This window comes from Physeter macrocephalus, chromosome 2, assembly GCF_002837175.3.
Source record: "Physeter macrocephalus isolate SW-GA chromosome 2, ASM283717v5, whole genome shotgun sequence".
Classification (NCBI taxonomy): Eukaryota; Metazoa; Chordata; class Mammalia; order Artiodactyla; family Physeteridae; genus Physeter; species Physeter macrocephalus.
This window is the reverse complement of record NC_041215.1, coordinates 48,307,211-48,325,398: the sequence shown is the minus strand read 5'-3', so window position 1 is coordinate 48,325,398 and position 18,188 is coordinate 48,307,211. Positions and strand designations below refer to the sequence as shown.

Below are 18,188 nucleotides of genomic sequence, written 5' to 3'. Positions count from 1 at the left end.
CCGCAAAAAAAAAAAAAAAAAAAAAAAAAAAAAAATTGCCTATATATTTTCCTATTTTCCTGTAGAAAATAATTCTCTGAGGTGTACTTTCTTTGATTCATCAGATGGTATCCCTTCCTTTGTTCCGTGGCATTATTTAGTAATTTCCATTTGGTTGTTGTTTGCATCAGAAGAGAGGAGATCTACCAAGACCCATAGTTTGGGAATAGACAGGGATTAAGCATTGCTTTGAATAGCATAAAGTCTGTCCAGTCACCTGGTAGATTAAATCTTATGTTAGTTATCAGGATAAATGGTATGATTTATGTTTACATTTCATAGTTTAATTTCTCCCACAGATTCTTCTAAGATCATTTTTCTGGTACAAAATGAGATCCTTTGCTATTCCAGCTGAATGATTTTGACATTTGAACAGATGAAATGCACACATACAGACGCACATACACACACAGATAGTAACCTTTGTGGACCTCCACCAGGTCTCATCCTGCCTTTGCTGTAGCACCAGAATTCCTCTCAAGGACGGAAAGTAGCACTGCAGTATCTCCTTTTTATGGTAGGCACAGACCTTACAGTCAGTACTGGAGGAGCAAAGGGCCTTTTTTCCTACCTAAAAATAGACAAGCTTATTCAGTTTCTAGTGGTATAACTTAGAGAGGCTTCTGATTGAATATTTAAGTCTAGTCTTCTTGGTCTTGCAAAAACATCAAAATTCACTTAAGATAGTGTCAATAGAATGATCAAGAGGCTGAATTCTCAAGGATCTTGTGAGTTTTCATTCTTTATCTTTGTTTTCATCATGGGAATTTGGAGGGAGAGCTTATACATCAGGTACTAATCTCTAGATGGTTTTTACTCTTTAAATTTTCTAATTAGTTCTTTAATTTTAGTTGTGTGAGTCATAATTACTTGTATTGTTTGCCTCCAAATTATATTTCCTATTGCCTTCATTCTTATTCCCCATTAAAAAGTTACAGATTCCTTATGAGTTGGCCTATATATGCGCATATTGAGATTGATTATACAAAAGATTTATCACTGGATATCTCTGTGTAAATAAAAATTAGGTGACTTTTGGCTTGTAAAGAAATACCGTACACAATATTGTTCATGTAGCTGATGTTAGGAGATTTGTTATGATAGCTCACATGTGATTATATGTCTGGTGAAAATTAAAGGAAGGTTTTCTGAGACTATTAGTGTCTTTTTAATACCTATAAATCATTGATGAGTTAATCCCAATGCAAAAAAAGAGGATTAAAAAAGAAGATTGTTTTACCTATAGTTGTTACACTAAACAATGTTAAATCAACAAAAACAGGTGAGTTTTTATTTGAGAATTTGTTTTTGCATTTAGTTGTCAAAATTTTTACTAGATTTTTAATATGGCATGCAATTTTGTCTAGGTTCCTTTCAAATATAATGGAAAAAATCAAGAGAAATACTATAGTAACTCATTTCTTGAAAAGAAGTCAAAGTGTGTTCATATAAATTATTCTACTTTCTATGCATTAGTAAAGGTTTTTATAAGGAAATTTCAGCCTTAGTTTGCAGATGAGGAAATTAAAAGTGCAAAAGGACTACAAATAGAGTTTGTGGTTGCAGAGTGTAGTGCAAAACAGATATCAGTGTGTCACTAACCTCTCATTAATGCTGATTTCTCTGGGCTTCTGACTTAGTTCAGGCTAGATTATAGTTTTGTGAACTGGTCTCAACTGGATTAACTCTTTAATCTGGATTAAATCTAAATATGTAAGCAAAACAAAAATACATGTTGCAACCACTGAGATACGATCATCCATTGGTTTCAGTCATCCTCAGTGAATTGGCATCAAATGAACAAAAACCCATTGGCAGATGGTCAGGCCAGAATTAAACACCAACGGTTGTTTCTCAATGAATTTGTAGCAGAAGGCAATGCCAGAAGAGGCGTTCACCCAGCAAAAAAATATTGGCATGTTACATGATTGACTGAGGGTGAATTCTAATGCCATGCCTGGAAGGAATCAAGAATGAGAGTAGGCTGGACTCTTTGTCCTTGTGAATTTCGTGTGTCATGGTCAAGTCTTCTCAGAATTAGAAATGAGGCCTGGTGTAGCATAGTAACTGGAAACTTATTGCCCTGGAGAAGCATATGGAAAGCCATTTGATCAATTATCAAGTGAGGTTTTTTAAAAATTTATCTTGATGCCTTTGTAGGGAAAAATCACAGCATAGAAAATTAATAAATGAGGACAAGAGTAATCCTGAGAAAGGAAGTTAAGCTCCTAAAAAAATTAAAAAATGATAGTCACTATTATTTTTTAAATAGCAGCATAATTTTGTCTAGAGTAATGAGACAGTAACATAGTAATTCTTTAAATTCCTCTTTAGTGGCCTGGACAGAAAAAGAAAGAGAACAGAGCTTTCCAATATGCCTTAGTCCCAAGAAAGCAACTTAAACATTGCCCGAAATATTGGTCATCCAAGGGTAGCATTGCACAGTTATATGTCAGTGGTACTCTGTGACCTCCTTCACCTTCTGGAACACCAGATACATTACTCGTCAAAAACAGTGCTCCACCATGGCTGAGCCATTTATCTGTTCAGCTGTGACAAGCCTTATGTTCTAGGATATATGCATTCAAATGTGTAATAAAAAGTTTAAGGCAGTAAAAAGTTTAGAAGCCGCATCCAGATGAATATTTATGGCCTTCTGTGCATAGGAAGATTATGTACCACTTAGGTTAGCTGCTCAGAAGACCACTCTATCTAATGAAAAGTCATCCTGCTGTGATCTAAAGGAGAAAATTCCAAAACCATAGCAGCATTTTTCACGCTGCCTTCCAGTATAGGCAATCTTATAGAGAGTCATCCAGCAAACTACAACTTCAAGTTTTCTTTTAGGTTTTTCTCTTTCCCTGCTCATATCAAGGGATAGTTAAGAAATTCTGTACTCCCAAAATGCAAGATGCAGTTTGTTAGGCAAATAAACATATCATAATATGAAACATATAAGGACAAGAGGGAAACTTTATTATTTTTGTCCTGGGACTAATGCTGTTATGATATAGTCAAAAGCAAATTATCAGTTGAGAGAGGAGACAAGAATCAGTTTAGAATAGATTACCACACTGAGGTTGAAAAGAAGAAAAGCAAAATTAGAAATATAGACACTTGTTCTTGGGCACCACAGCTTATTAAAACAAGGCCAGGGATACATGTTATTAAATCCAGTCACTGAGCTGAGATCCAAATAGATGATTCAAAACTAAAATAAAATAAAAATGGTTTATTCGTAAGGTTTATTCATTTACCTCATTGAATCTCGACATTAGCTCTAGCAGTCACTCTAGCAGTTTTTACCAAAGACAATAATTAATTCTAGAGTGCATATTTCCCTTGGCAGTGTATTGACAAGTCATGCAGAGACCTTCTAATTCCACTGCTCTAACAGCAGGTATCATAGGATGTGTGAGAAATGGCAGTTCCTTGCCAGGCATGCCATGATTCATGTCATTTTATTTCTGGTCCTGGTTAAATTAAAGGATTGTTTATTACTTTGTCAGTTTTCTTCCTGGTGAGATAATGTTGTAATATTTTTACTAGAAGTGACCCTGGCTGTAGAATTATAGGTTTTGAATTCAGTTTTCAAATTTACAGTGCAAAGTACAACTCTGAAGCAAGGCTTGTAAGAATAGCATTTGTTAATATATGGAAAGCACTTTCTGGCTGTGCCTACATACCCAAGTGCAATATGGGTTCTGTCACATTAAGCACTGGAAGCAAGTGACATACATGGAGCTTTTCCTGTATGTTTGCTTTCTTGGTTGGGGGGGAACTTTATCACTCTTTCTTTCTTTCTAGCTACATATCATTTTTTTTTCCCTTAAATTAAGCTAACTTCATTCATGTACTTGAGTGAAAGGAGAAGAGCATTAGCTGCTGAGACAGTTGAAGTAATAGTGTTTTCCTGAAGTATTTATTCAGTCTCCAGAGGTAGAATCTCTCATTACAATAATGGCTGTAATGTAGAATTATCAGTCTCTGTTAATTCCAGTAAGTTGGGCAACAAATAATTTTGAACATCTCCTCTACAACTAGTTCTGTTCTAGGCACTGTTCGGTTCTGTATGTGGCATTATCCTTCCTACATTCAAAGACCTCATGAAAACAACTAGATGTGTGAAAGTTAATTATAAAATAACTCCTTTATAGAAGTTTGTACAGGTGTACAGAATACTAATCTTATTTTCTTATGAATGCTATTCCCTCTTTTAATGATGCCAGATATATTTGCTTCATCATCTTGTTGATTCTTGCAGAAGTTGGTAGATTGCCTGGCCATCAGCTAGGGTCTTATGATAGATGATGTTGCGTCACAGTTCTACAGTTAGGTCAACGCTGAGAAAGAGACCATGCTTTGGGATGTCTAAACTGCCATCTTATCCAGATTACCACCTATCACATTAAATTTTATTGTGATAATGGACATTGCTGGCTCAAAAATAACCTGTCTTTTACCATTATGTATCCTGAGCAAACCTAGGCAGAGTTGATATCATGGTTTCTCTGTGATATAACGACTGATTCCATCTGGGAGACTTGGGTTAGGGCTGGCTTACATTAATGATGCCGCATGCCCTGGGAGACTTTGAAAATCAGAATCCGTATCTTAAAAAAATTCTGTACTATTATGAAGAGTCTGAAATTTCCCCCAGTTGCATTCTAGCATGTTAGCCCACCAGCGTTTCATAGATTTAGACAGAAGACATGCAATCCTTTGATCAGACCCAAAGGATTTTATTACTCATGGCAAAGCAGGTTGCTGAAGTTTCATGTGCACCTTGGTTCTTCTTGCCCTACCCCACCTCCACATCATGTGAGGACCAACCTTTGCCCTGAAGAGAGACATTATCTTTACTATCCTAGTCAAGGACCAAATTTGCTCTCTGCTCTGAAAGGAAGCTCTACTTCAATCTTCCAAGGCTGTTAGCTGCATAAACATCCTTGAAAAACAGTCCAGAATAAAAGCTGACACAAGACATGTAGAAACACCATGGAGAAATGCCTCTCCAACAAATTACAGGGGTTAGAATAATTGTACACAAACTTTAAAACGTCAAAAATATTTGTATATGTTTTAATACATCTGTTATTACAGGTATAAGCAATGCCTAACTGCTGTTACAAGTGATATTGATATGTTTGAATGACATTGATATAAATCATTATCAGATGCAGTAGATATAAAAAAGTTATCTCAGGAGGTAAGCTCTACTGGTTCTCAAGCAATTATTCATAACCTATGATGAAAAATGTAAATGAAACCTTAGACATCACTGTCATCTGTTTTTGAAAATTTTCACATTTATATGAGCAAACATTTAAAAATAACTGCCCACCCACATACATTTGAAACAATGTTTAAGGCAAGTTTGGAAATTCTTCCTGTTTGCATTTCTTCCGTACTGATCGACATATCACTTGAAAAACATTTGAAACCTAAGTGGACTTACAGACCTTCTCTCTAAATTGATTACGTTAAACAATATTTAGTTTAGAAATATCAATTTTCTAGGGTAGTTTGTCTTTCCGTAGACAAACGAATCTTCTTAAATATAGATATAATTATTCAGAAGAAACTATAATTTCACTCTTGTATGTGGATATTTTTGATCATTCCTTACATCTGTGGGTTGAGTTATTTGATCAAATGACCCCGTGAAAGCTAAGCCTTTTAAATTGGTAAGATTGTTATCAGAAGAGAATCAATGGTTTCTTGGGGTTTTCGATCCTCAAGCTATGAAACAACAGAATTGACTTACTATTTCTTTGGAGTAAACTATAGAGAGACTACAGAAAATCTTAAAGCTGAACTTAAGTGGCGAGGAAGCTGGTGACATCTCAAATCAGGTTTCTTGTCTGATGGAAATTTTTTTTAAAAAACACTGAGAGACTATTGACTGTTAGGCTTAATAATTATACAGTAGAAATTAATCAAACTACTAGTTCCAGTTCTAAGTTGGGCTTATATAGAGTCAAAAGAAGAAACTATACCACCCTTAAAGATCTTAAGGTCTAATTGAACAAACAAAACTCAAAATAAGGGAAATTTGCATGTTATCAATGGTCAGTTCTAGAGATTTGAGAGAAAAGCTTGATCCTAGAGATGGTCAGACGCATCCCAGATTACGCCTCCACCTTTTTTTTTAATGTGTGTCCTTTTTTTTAAAAATAAATTAATTTTATTTTATTTATATATTTTTTGGCTACGTTGGGTCTTCATTGCTGTGTGCAGACTTGCTCTAGTTGCGGCAAGCGGGGGCTACTCTTCGTTGCGGTGCGCAGGCTCCTCATTGTAGTGGCTTCTCTTGTTGCGGAGCACGGGCTCTAGGCATGCGGGCTTCAGTAGTTGTGGCACATGGGCTCTAGAGCGTGGGCTCAGTAGTTGTGGCACATGGGCTTTGCTGCTCTGCAGCATGTGGGATCTTCCCGGACCAGGGCTCGAACCGGTGTCCCCTGCATTGGCAGGCGGATTCTTAACCACTGTGCCACCAGGGAAGTCCCTACACCTCCACTTTGTCTTGAGTCCCATACTCATTCCCAGTTGCTGCTATAAAAAGGCACCCTGGGGTTGAATAGGAGACCCAATGAGCTCCCATTTTTGTTTTTATTTATTGCAATTTCCTATTTGAGATTGGTTCTCTTTCTTTCTCTCTCTCTGAATATATATATATATGAATATGTATATACAGGAATATGTATATATATAATATGTATATTTACAAAATTTGTTACTTTCAAGTGACCTTATGGAAAGACAACATTAGAGGAATTGCTGCTTCAACATTTTGTTGTTGAAAAAGATTAAACACGGAGGAAGAATTACTGTCAGTTCCTGTATGCAGTGTCCTCTTGTCTGAGAGGAGACAGAAGACACATAGGATTAGCTTTGATCTAACTGAATATTTCATTCACCACACTGCTTATTTTTCACCCTTAAGGCCTTACATAAGAATCTGGATTATATGGGACGTGTTTCCTTGCCCAGCCCCACGCATAATTCTTTGAAGCAGATTCTCTGCAGTTATGGTTCAGCGTCACATTCCCTCTTCCATTATTTGCAGCAGGGAAAATGTAAGGGTTAAGGGAGTGAAACACAGAGTGTTCTGGAAAAACCACATATGTTTTCTCGTTATTCCTTATTATTGGAGTGCATATAGGTTTTGTGACAGTTCATCAGTCCAAAGCAGTTACCCAAAATAAAGCTGAAGGCTATCAGAACTGGGGTGGAAAATTTGGCTTCTGTTTCTTCTAGTAATAAACCAGCTTTTGGTAATTCAACACCTTTTTCAGTCCAAGAAATACAAATCATTTACTTTAACCATTGCCACATTCCCTTCACTTTTCAGACTCTACTGAATCCACTCAAAGAGAACAGAAGAATAGCAACACTTCCAATTTGCGAATAAATCCCAGTCAGTGGAATTTCTGACATTTGATCAGAGAACATGGGATATATGGAACATAGATTCTGAGTATATAATAATTTTGATTAACTTAATACTTCCTTGAATACTTAACCACACCTGAGTTTTGGTTTTTTTTTTCCACTTGCAGACCAATGAAGTAAATACAGCCATCAATGCTGTGTGCTATTCCCTTGTCTTTTTACTTTGATTAGTTTTTGGTGTACTTATGTGTAAGGTGGAGGTAGTAAAATTTTTTGCCGTGCCTTCTTTTTTTTTGTTGTTGTTGTTTTTTTGTTTTTTTGTTTTTGTTTTTTGTGGTACGCGGGCCTCTCTCTGTGTGGCCTCTCCTGTTGCAGAGCACAGGCTCCGGACGCACAGGCTCAGTGGCCATGGCTCACAGGCCCAGCCACTCCACGGCATGTGGGATCTTCCCGGACCGGGGCACGAACCCGTGTCTCCTGCATCGGCAGGCGGATTCTCAACCACTGCACCACCAGGGAAGCCCTGCCATGCCTTCTTCATAGGTTGTCATGATGATCAGCTGAGATTATGAATAAAAGCTCTTTAAAAAGTAAAACTACAAACAACATAAATATAAGATGGTATTGTATTATTGTTGTTATTATTTATTATTTTGGAGACAGTTGCTTAAAATGAATTTTTAGCATTCTTAGTAGAATAATTATTGTCAGAAAAACCTAAAATTTTCTCATTTCCAGAGATGGTTACCACTACAATGTTGAGATGTTTTCATATTCTCTATAAAATGAAATGAGATCAGTATTTTGTTATTATAACAAAATAAACATTTTAATGAACTGAATGTATCTAGTATTGTTTATATACCTTGGATTTGTTTTAACTGTAGTTAATCCTGGAGAAGAATTACCTCACATTTGTAAAGCTGGAGAATTTCGCTGTAAAAACAGACACTGTATCCAAGCTCGGTGGAAATGTGATGGCGATGATGACTGTCTAGATGGAAGTGATGAAGATTCAGTCAGTTGCTGTATGTTCTCCTTCAAGTTATGTTAAAACTTTCTGAGTCTTTGAGTGTGTGAACTATCAAAGCAGTTTGGGAAAATCTAAAAATATCATTGATGCAGATTGAACTTAGCTTTTTTTTTTTCAGTCATCCTTTTGTATGGAGATTAGACCTTAGATTATCTCCCTTGCATAGTTCTAAAGCACTGTTCTTCTCATCCTTTCCCATCTTTGAATATTACCATTTTGCTTGCTCCAGAAATTCTCTTCTTCCCTATTTTGTGCTGTCAGCGCCACCGTACCATTGTTAGAAAGTTGCTATAGGAGACCCTTCGGATCTCTGAATTTAAAGATGTGGAAAATCAATTTAAACTCCCCCCAAGGCAGAATTACTCGTACAGAAGGTCACGATCCACTCCACTGCTCCTTGGCAACAGAGCCTTGAAGATGATCCAAGGAAACAGACATGGGTTTGGAATATGTTACTACCTAACTTCACTGGCTCAGTACATAGTAGGAAACACACAGGGACACTCAGACTATTAAAGAAATTAAAGGTTTGATTTTTCTCCCCTTTAGCTTCTATTTAGCTGTTTATCATTTGCTATAATAGGAATAGTTTCATATTGCTGGTAGGAATGAAGAAATGTCCTACAAATATGGAAGGAAAACAATTTGAGAAGCAGATTAGAGTAAACTTTTGAAAACACATTTGATAAGAATCACTACCTGAATGGTTTTGAGAGATATGAAATATTTTTATATGAAGAGAGGTATGTGACAGACAGTTATCTTTTGTCTTTTGATTTGACTTATATTATTTTTAAAAGAAAATGATTTATTTTTTCAGTTAATACATTTTTTCAGTTAAAGTAGCTAAACTAATTGAGAGTTAATTGGCAACCCTCCATTTTCCTTTTTATTTCAATCAAGAATATAAAAATAAAGTTTTAAAGATTCCTTGTTAAAAATGAACAAAATTGGTTTGAGCATCTATAGCATACAATTTGGGGACAAAATTCAAAGAATATGGACTTTTAAAAATATCTTCAAATTGTATAAAAATACATAATAATACAGGGCTTCCCTGGTGGCGCAGTGGTTGGGAGTCCGCCTGCCGATGCAGGGGACGCGGGTTCGTGCCCCGGTCTGGGAAGATCCCACGTGCCGCGGAGCGGCTGGGCCCTTGAGCCATGGCCGCTGAGCCTGCGCGTCCAGAGCCTGTGCTCCGCAACGGGAGAGGCCACAGCAGTGAGAGGCCCGCGTACCACACACACACAAAAATAATAAATACATAATACATAAATTGTAGTTAATACATAAATCTAATACTACTTTCTCTTAATTTCCAAACATGGACTCTGACTTCAACATTATGAACTTATTTTCAATCCTATTGCTATCTATTCTCTATAAAGTGTGCCACAAATAAAATGTTAAATACTAAATTGATACAATTAGCCAAAAATTTTGGAGTGGGAGGAGCCTTTCATGTAAGGGTAGATTTTCTTTCCTACTTTTTAACACAAACAATGTTTTATTTATTTATAGCTCTTTATTGGAGTATAATTGCTTCACAATACTGTGCTAGTTCCTGTTGTACACCAAAGTGAATCAGCTACACATATACATATGTCCCCGTATCTCTTCCCTCTTGAGCCTCCCTCCCACCCTCCCTATTCCCACACATCTAGGTCATCGCAAAGCACCGAGCTGATCTCCCTGTGCTATGCTGCTGCTTCCCACTAGCTAACTATTTTACATTCGGTAGTGTATGTATGTCGATGCTACTCTCACTTCACCCCAGCTTCCCCCTTCATTAGATTAATTGCCTCATTCCTCATGACTCAGTGTTTATTCATGGTTACAGTGAATACTCCCTGCGTATCAGCTCCTTGCATAGTCACAGAGTGCACGAGTAGAGTGCAGATATTTCATCACAGTATTTAGGAATTAATCCTATAGGTCCCTGTTCTGTGTGATTGTTCTTTTCACCAACTCACAAAGAAACTCATCTCCTCTATGAGTATAGGGGGCATCACTACTGTTAACTGTAATATTAAAATTCCTAGTCAGTATTTTTTTTCTTTCATTATTTTCATCACATCACCCAAACCTACACCATGGCCTTTTCCTGGTGTCTTCTACTTTACGTATAGTCCATATTCAATTCTATCAATAAATCTCATCTCTTTTACCTCTTAAGTAATTAATTTTTTATCCTTACCTCATCTAAATCTTCACTGCATAAATTAGGCTCCTACCTGAGATGAGTGCAGTGGGTGCCCTGCTGTTACTCCTACCACTATTCTTCCCTTAACTAAAAAGCCCACTTTCCACATTGCTTCCAGAGTGGTATTTGTAGAATGAAATTTAATCTTGTCATTTCAATAACTGCATAACCAACAAGATAAATTCTAAAATCTATTGACTCCACAGAAATCACTTCATGTTACGTCTCACATTTACATTTTTAGCTTTAAATGTCTATCATGTATCCACTTAGCCTCTTTGTCCTTGTCATGTTGAACTACATGTAAATCTCTAAAAAATGTCCTTCTCTTTCTTCTGTGATATTGCATTGTCTGTTCCCAGTTATGGAGTTCACCGTAGTTTACCATTACCTCCATAGGGAAGTCATTTTTGAACACCAAATATCTCCTTCTCGATACAGCCCAGTTGAGTTAAACATCTCTTGGATATTCTCTTATTATGGTAGTTGCCAAACCATATTGCAATTTTATGCTTACTTATTTGATGCATCTAATAGATGAGAAGACTTACTGAGGAGACACACTATGACGTAGCATCTTTTTAGTCTCAGAGTCTAGAACAGCAACTAGCATGTGGATGAATGAATGACTGAATACATGGGGCAATGGAAAACTAAACATCTCTGGCCACCTCCCAGCAGTATGGTGTCTTCTTTAAACATTGCTGTGATTCTGAGCAGCATTAGATTCCTGGGGTTCCATGGTTAATATTTCAGCACTGCATAATTCATTTCAGGGGATTATTTTTTATTGTAAGTACTCATACACTTCGACCTTGAATTCTGTTATCATTTTACTTCTCAACTCCAAATCACAAGACAATGGACTGTATTTGGTCCTCCTTTTTAACCTCCCATTTATAACACTGTGAAAATTGCAAAGGTCTTTGATCAAGCTTCACTGAAGTGCTTATGCATAATGTTAATACTTTAAAATGTTGACCCTCTAATATATTGGATGACTTTTATCCTCCTGAGCAGCTATTCTTGCTAAAGTCCCTGAAGTGAGTAGAAAATGTTAATCATGCTCAAATACCAGAAAACATAAGGCCCTAAGGCCCTTTCTTCCTGTTTATTTATTTTTTTGTATGAATAAAAACTTCCAAAAAGTGATAAAACCACTTTATCACTAAGGCTACTTTAAATAAATAGTGTTTTGTAGAAACTGACTAGAAAGGAATACATTTTCTATGCAATAGCATGATAAAATGGCTATTTTTCAAATTCTAAATAAAACTAGTACCAACATTTATTTTTATCATACAGAAGTGCAACTACTGGGCACAAGGAAAATTACTTCAGAAAGAATGTTGAAGTTATGAAACAAATACTGAAGATCATGCCAATTCAGTTAGGAATTTAGCCTCCAGAAAGCAGGACAAATAATCACAGGAGGTTAACTTTAAGATGGCCTCCTGTTGTGCTTAGATATTGGAGATTTAATCCTTAGCTGTGCTCAACTTCCCATATGAGGGTTGGTCATGTCCTCAGTATATTTTGTGGCTGCGTGTTTATTTGTTTATATTAGGGGAAAAGACTCATAATGATTATTTTTGTTATTAAAATTATTCAGGATCTTATATTTAGCATCAACTCCAAGTCACAAGTGATGCATTTTTATTTTTCGAATTTTCTTTCCAGTCCCAGAAAACACTGAGCAAAACATAACAAAATTAGGCTTATTTAATGTTTCAAGAAGTGGATGTGCGGTTTAAAAAAAAAAAACACAAATATTTTTGATATATGATTAAATTATTTGGCACAACTTGTTGCATTCCACATTAAAATTTGAGGTTAATTTTCAATGTTTTTGGTAGAAAATCTGAAGTTCAATCGCCTATTATGATAAGTGATGGGAAAAGAGACTTAGCGGATGTAGTTGATTTTGCTGTAGACATGAAAAATGAGTATATTCCCTTTATCTGAACTTTAATTCCTTAATATTTTCTGTAAAACTACTACATTTTAATAGAGCCTAGAATGTTATTATTTTGTATAAAATATGAGACAGTGAATGACAGAAGATATAGACTAATTCTACTATAATATTATAATTACCATAAAATTTCCATGACTATTCCTTAAAATAATCATAATTTTATCCAGTTTTAAATTGTTCAACTTACTTCTCCTCTCCTCCCTGCCTCACCCCAGTCAATCATAGCTGTCCTGATGATCAGTTTAAATGCAAGAATAATCGCTGTATCCCCAAAAGATGGCTTTGTGATGGAGCTAATGACTGTGGAAGTAATGAAGATGAATCCAATCAAACTTGCGCAGGTAAATGTTTGCTTGGATATATACGTAAATCTCCTGCAAAGTTAGTCTCCATAAAAATGCAGGTCAATGCCTTGAACTAAGCTGACTTTCCTAGTGCTGATGATCTGATTTTTGCAGTAGTAAATGAATTCAGAGTTTGATGCCACAAAGGCTAGAATACAAATTATCTCCTACTTAATCTTTGGGTATGATTCTGCTTTCCAAAGTAATTTGGCTCTTTATCTATTAATATGAGTTGACTGTTGATACACTACTTGGACAAGACTTGTCCCTGCTAAATCTTACTTGGCAATGGAGGAAGAAGTTCTTGAGTATACTGTGATGTAGGCCATCTCACATGGAGAACTACGTTTTTTTTTTAAACCTTGAAAAAATAATTTATGTATTTTATTTAGTCTGCTGTAGAATACCTCTGTAAATTGTTTTCTGTTCCTGGCATATTATTTATGTGGGATAGTTGTTTTTTTTGTTTTTTTAATAAAGTTCCAACACCACTAAGCCTATTTATTTTTCCATATAATTTATCCCATTGCAGTAAATCTTTGAATCCCTAGCCACATTCTCATTCTATGTGATTTTTAAAGGAGGATTAGGGATTGACTAGCTAGATATAGTAGTAAAAGTGAAAATGCTATGTATAAGAGCAAATAAAACAATCTATCCTAATTAGTAAGACTTCTAAGCCACTCCAGGCCTTCAGTCCACTAGAAAATAGAATGCCACTTGCTTGCACCTCAAGTGCCACTTTAAGTGACGGCTGCTGAGTTTGCCATTCACTACTAGGTCTTCTTGTCAGTATATTTATGATAGCTATTATGGTCACTGTACACCTTTACAAATTGAATAAAAAGAGCAAAGAGAAAAATAAATATGGCTTTTAGCTTTGAAAACTATGTTGTCATGTTACAATGTATTTCCATTTTGTTTTACCAAAATGAATAGGTCATATAGCTCATTATATTGGAAAAATATAGCAAATTCATTAGATAATTTCCCTGGCTGGGCCATTTCTATACATTTCTAGATATAGGTGTGTACATGGATATGTATCCTAGATAAATTATTTCCCATAAGGGGATTATTTTGTAATTTACTCCACTATCCTGTAGCCTTTGGCATTGTGACTACCTTATATCTAAAAGAATATGCTTTCCTACCGGAAGCCAATTTTCTATTATGTTTCTTTGGGATTTATCCTTCATGGATCTACTAATTTGATAAATATTTATCACAGCACTGAGAACAGAATGAGGAAAAATACGTAGTACCTTCCTTTAAGAAGCTAAGAGCTAAGGTGAGGAGAAAGACATGTAAACAGGCCATTCCCATGCAGTATTCAAAGTGCTAAGTTGACCCTCAAATGGGAGCACGTAAAGGAACAACTAATTAGTCTTTGGCTATCTTGGAAGGTCTCCTGAAGGAGGGGATGTCTAAGCTAAGCCTTACCCAAAAAAAGCTGAAGAAAAATGACTAAATATCAGTTCAAGTCATTTAATTAGAAAAAATAATCTGATAAAACCATGTGTTAACAAGATTGTGGAAAAAAAGGAATCATCATACATTCTTGGTGGATAAAGGTGGAAAAATTGATTTTCTACACTGTAAAGCAATTTGGCCAAATCCAATAAATGTGAAGATGTGCATACCTTCAAGTCTGTAATTCTATTTCTAGGTTTATACTCCAATACCTATGGACATAGAGATGCGAATAAGAATTTCATTGCTTTAACACTGGTAATAGTGAGAAATTAAAACAAGCCAAATGCCCGTTACAGGAGAAAGGAAATATATACATGTATCTCCATATATGCACATGTATATACATATATATATTCACTGTTATATTCACATAATAGTATGTTATTCATAATTAAAATGAAAAATTAGAACTCAAATATCAACAGGAATTAATTTTAACAACGTTAACCAAAAAAGTTGCAGAATATAAACAATTCAGTGCCATTCATATGAAATATGAAAATACAAAAGAGTTCTATATGTACTTATTGATTTACAAATGTATAAATATAGGGATAAAATATGTATGGAAATGAAAAAAGAAAAATTAAGGATAGTTACCTTTCTAAAAGAGAGAGGGAAATGTGATTGGGAAAGATTACACAGGGGGCTTCAAATGTAACTATAATAGATAATTTTTTAAATAAAACAAAAAATTTGTAGCAAATATAGAAAAATATTAAGATTTGATAGAGCTATATGATGACAAACAGGTATTAATGATATCATTCCCGATACTTTTCTAGATGATAGAAATATTTTACTGAAAGAACAATGAGTGATTGATGAGCATAGATTGTGGAGGGTGAGGTGAAGTCCGTAGAGGGTGGAGTGTTGGAAAGTGTGCCTAGAAGGGAAACGGCATATGCAAAGCGGGCAGAACAGAGCTAATAGGCAGGGCTTGGGAGTTGTTCTCCATCAACAACAAAATGTTTTTGCCTACTTTTTTTTTTTTTTTGCGGTACACGGGCCTCTCACGGCTGTGGCCTCTTTCGCTGCGGAGCGCAGGCTCCGGACGCACAGGCTCAGCGGCCATGGCTCACGGGCCTAGCGGCTCCACGGCATGTGGGATCTTCCCGGGCCAGGGCACGAACCCGCGTCCCCTGCATCGGCAGGCGGACTCTCAACCACTGCGCCACCAGGGAAGACCTTTTTTTTTTTTTTTTTTTTTTTTTTTTTTTTAATTTAAAAAAAAATTTTTTTTTTGCCTACTTTTGAGGGAGACCCAGAGGACAAAGATGAGAAGTACTTAGATTTGAAATTTTTTTTTTTCCCCATAGTAATCATCATGATCTGTGGCTTCACGCCTAGGCCATTTCAGTCCAGCTTTTTCCCCACAGCATAGAACTCTGATTTGATTACATAATATTTGTTCTTCTCATACACCCCACAAATTTTAACTAAATTCAAACTAGACAGATAGAATTGCATTTAGAAAACCTGGTGTATTAAAAAAAATCAGACTTTTTTACAGGAGAAACTGAAGAGTATATTTTTATATGACATAGGTTTTGTTTAAATGGAATGCTTTGATTAAAATACAGCACAGGTAAAGTTTAGGAACAATGTGTTAAGCTCTGTTCTTCTCCCCCTCCTTGTTGTTCCTGTGCATTGTGGAATTTCTCACTGCTACATGACTGCAGGGGAAGCATAATTAGTTATGTGTAGAAAAAAATCACATTGTGACAGTGAATTTCTGATTCACTGCTAAATAAACAATTCCACTGAGGAGGTGTAAACTTCCTCCTCATTAAAGCAGCATTTGCTACAAAATTAGAGTCCTCTGGGGCTGCTCTGCTAATCTCACCTCCAAACTAACTCAGAACTGATGGGGACAAGAACTGAGAAAGTAAAGGTTGTGCCTTCTTGATACAAATCTAGTGATTAAAAGGTGATAATTTAGTCAATCTGATTATATCATATAGACAGATAGTACTTGTAGATTTATGGAATGAAGCATCTTTCTTATCTGAAATCAGTTAAATTTGCCTGGTAGACTAAGCAGATCATTTTCTCCATGATTAGAAAAGACAATGAATTCATATATTTTATAATAAGCCAGTAAATACTCTTAGAAATAAGGGGTCATATAAGTTGTTCAAGCATCTGAGTTAATGAAGTGACACACAAATTCCTATCCCATAACAATGTGAGGTAGGTCATACATGTTGTGAGATAGGTTTCTAGGAATCCTTTCTCATTCTTCTCTCTAATCAGCATAGCAGTCCTGATGAAAGAAGACAATCTGAGAAAACTTGCTAGAGTTAAACCCGAATGACTAGGAGAGTGATATAAGGACATCGAACAGAAAAACATTGTATTGGAAATTTTAATATACTCTTATTATGGGTCAATTAGAGTTTAATGGAGATGAAAATATATAATAATATCTTTTTTTTAAAGCAAGAAACAAGAAAGACCGAAGGAATAAAATAGGTAGGAAATGAGGGAGGAAAGGAGAGATTTAGGAAAGAAAGAAATGTAGTGAGAACAAAAGAAACAAGAAAGGGAGGGAAAGAATGAAGGGGGAAGGAGGGAGAGATGGAAGAAAGACGGGAGGAAGAATTGAAAAGAAAACTGTCCTATTAAAGTTCTCTTAAAACTCAAAAGGTAAAAAGTATTTACTGCAACCAGTGAAACGACACAGAGACATGTAAGAAAAAAATTAATAATCTGTCTCATAGCTCTATGCCCTCCCCTTCCCACCAAGTAAACCAAAGCCAACATCTTCATGCTTCTATAGGCCAATGCAAATATATACTTATTTTTTTCCAAGTAGGCATGGTTTTGTTAAAATTACCTAGGAACTTTGTTGATTTAGCCTAAATGTTAGAGTAATTTAGCAGAAAATCCATAGGATTAACAAAATAAAATAAAACAGGAATATTGAACCCTACTTTAAAATTTCAACATTGAAAACTTCAGAATCATATGTGTTTGTTGGACTCCTTTAAGTCTGTTAATCTAAAGCAACTTATTTGTAAAAAGGGAAAAATCAGATATTACATAAACTATTTTAGATTCAGGACCCTTATCCACATAATCAAAGCAAAATATATACTGTAACAATTTTCCTGGTCTTTCTAATTATAGCCACTGGGAATAGAAACACTATATCCAATCTAATATAACAAACCAAACCAGAAATGTTTCACTTGTTTTTCTCAAGTAATCCTTTAAATATTCACCAAAATAGGTATACATCTTTACATAGCAAGTACACTTTTCTTAAAGGAAATAACTAGTATATGACTTTTAAGAAATTATTTTAAATGACCTCTGAAACCCTAATTTATGGAAACCCATTCTACTGTGTTCAGATGACTTTGAACCATACTCTATTTTATACCAACCATCAGTATTAAAGTTCACAGGGTGTTTTGATGAAATAGGAACACATCCTTCTGATTCTCAAGCCCAGGAAAAAAGAGGACATCTATAAACTAAGCAATGTTCTCTAATAATCATAGCCACAGGAACTCAGACCCTAATTGTTCCTCAACTGTCCAATCTTTATCTCACCCAAATATTGATAGGTCTGAGTGTCCCCAACATTTCCCACTCCTTCCTTTGGTCCAGTAAAAAGAAGAAGTTCTGGTATACTGATAACTCAGGAAAACAGGTTTGTAGCTCAGAGTGACAGAAGGAAAAAAAAAAAAAGAAAATCAAACATTTAAAAAT

The 18,188-nt window shown here is 35.5% G+C and overlaps 1 protein-coding gene across 1 annotated transcript in view; it reads left to right on the top strand.

Moving 5' to 3' along the window:
• LRP1B (LDL receptor related protein 1B) overlaps positions 1-18,188 on the top strand; it is a 1,933,320-nt gene that overhangs the window by 1,134,715 nt on the left and 780,417 nt on the right. Inside the window, exons 16-17 of the mRNA XM_024122386.1 lie at positions 8,322-8,462; positions 12,864-12,989. Coding sequence (XP_023978154.1) covers positions 8,322-8,462; positions 12,864-12,989 — 267 coding nt within the window. The remainder of the gene's footprint in view (positions 1-8,321; positions 8,463-12,863; positions 12,990-18,188) is intronic.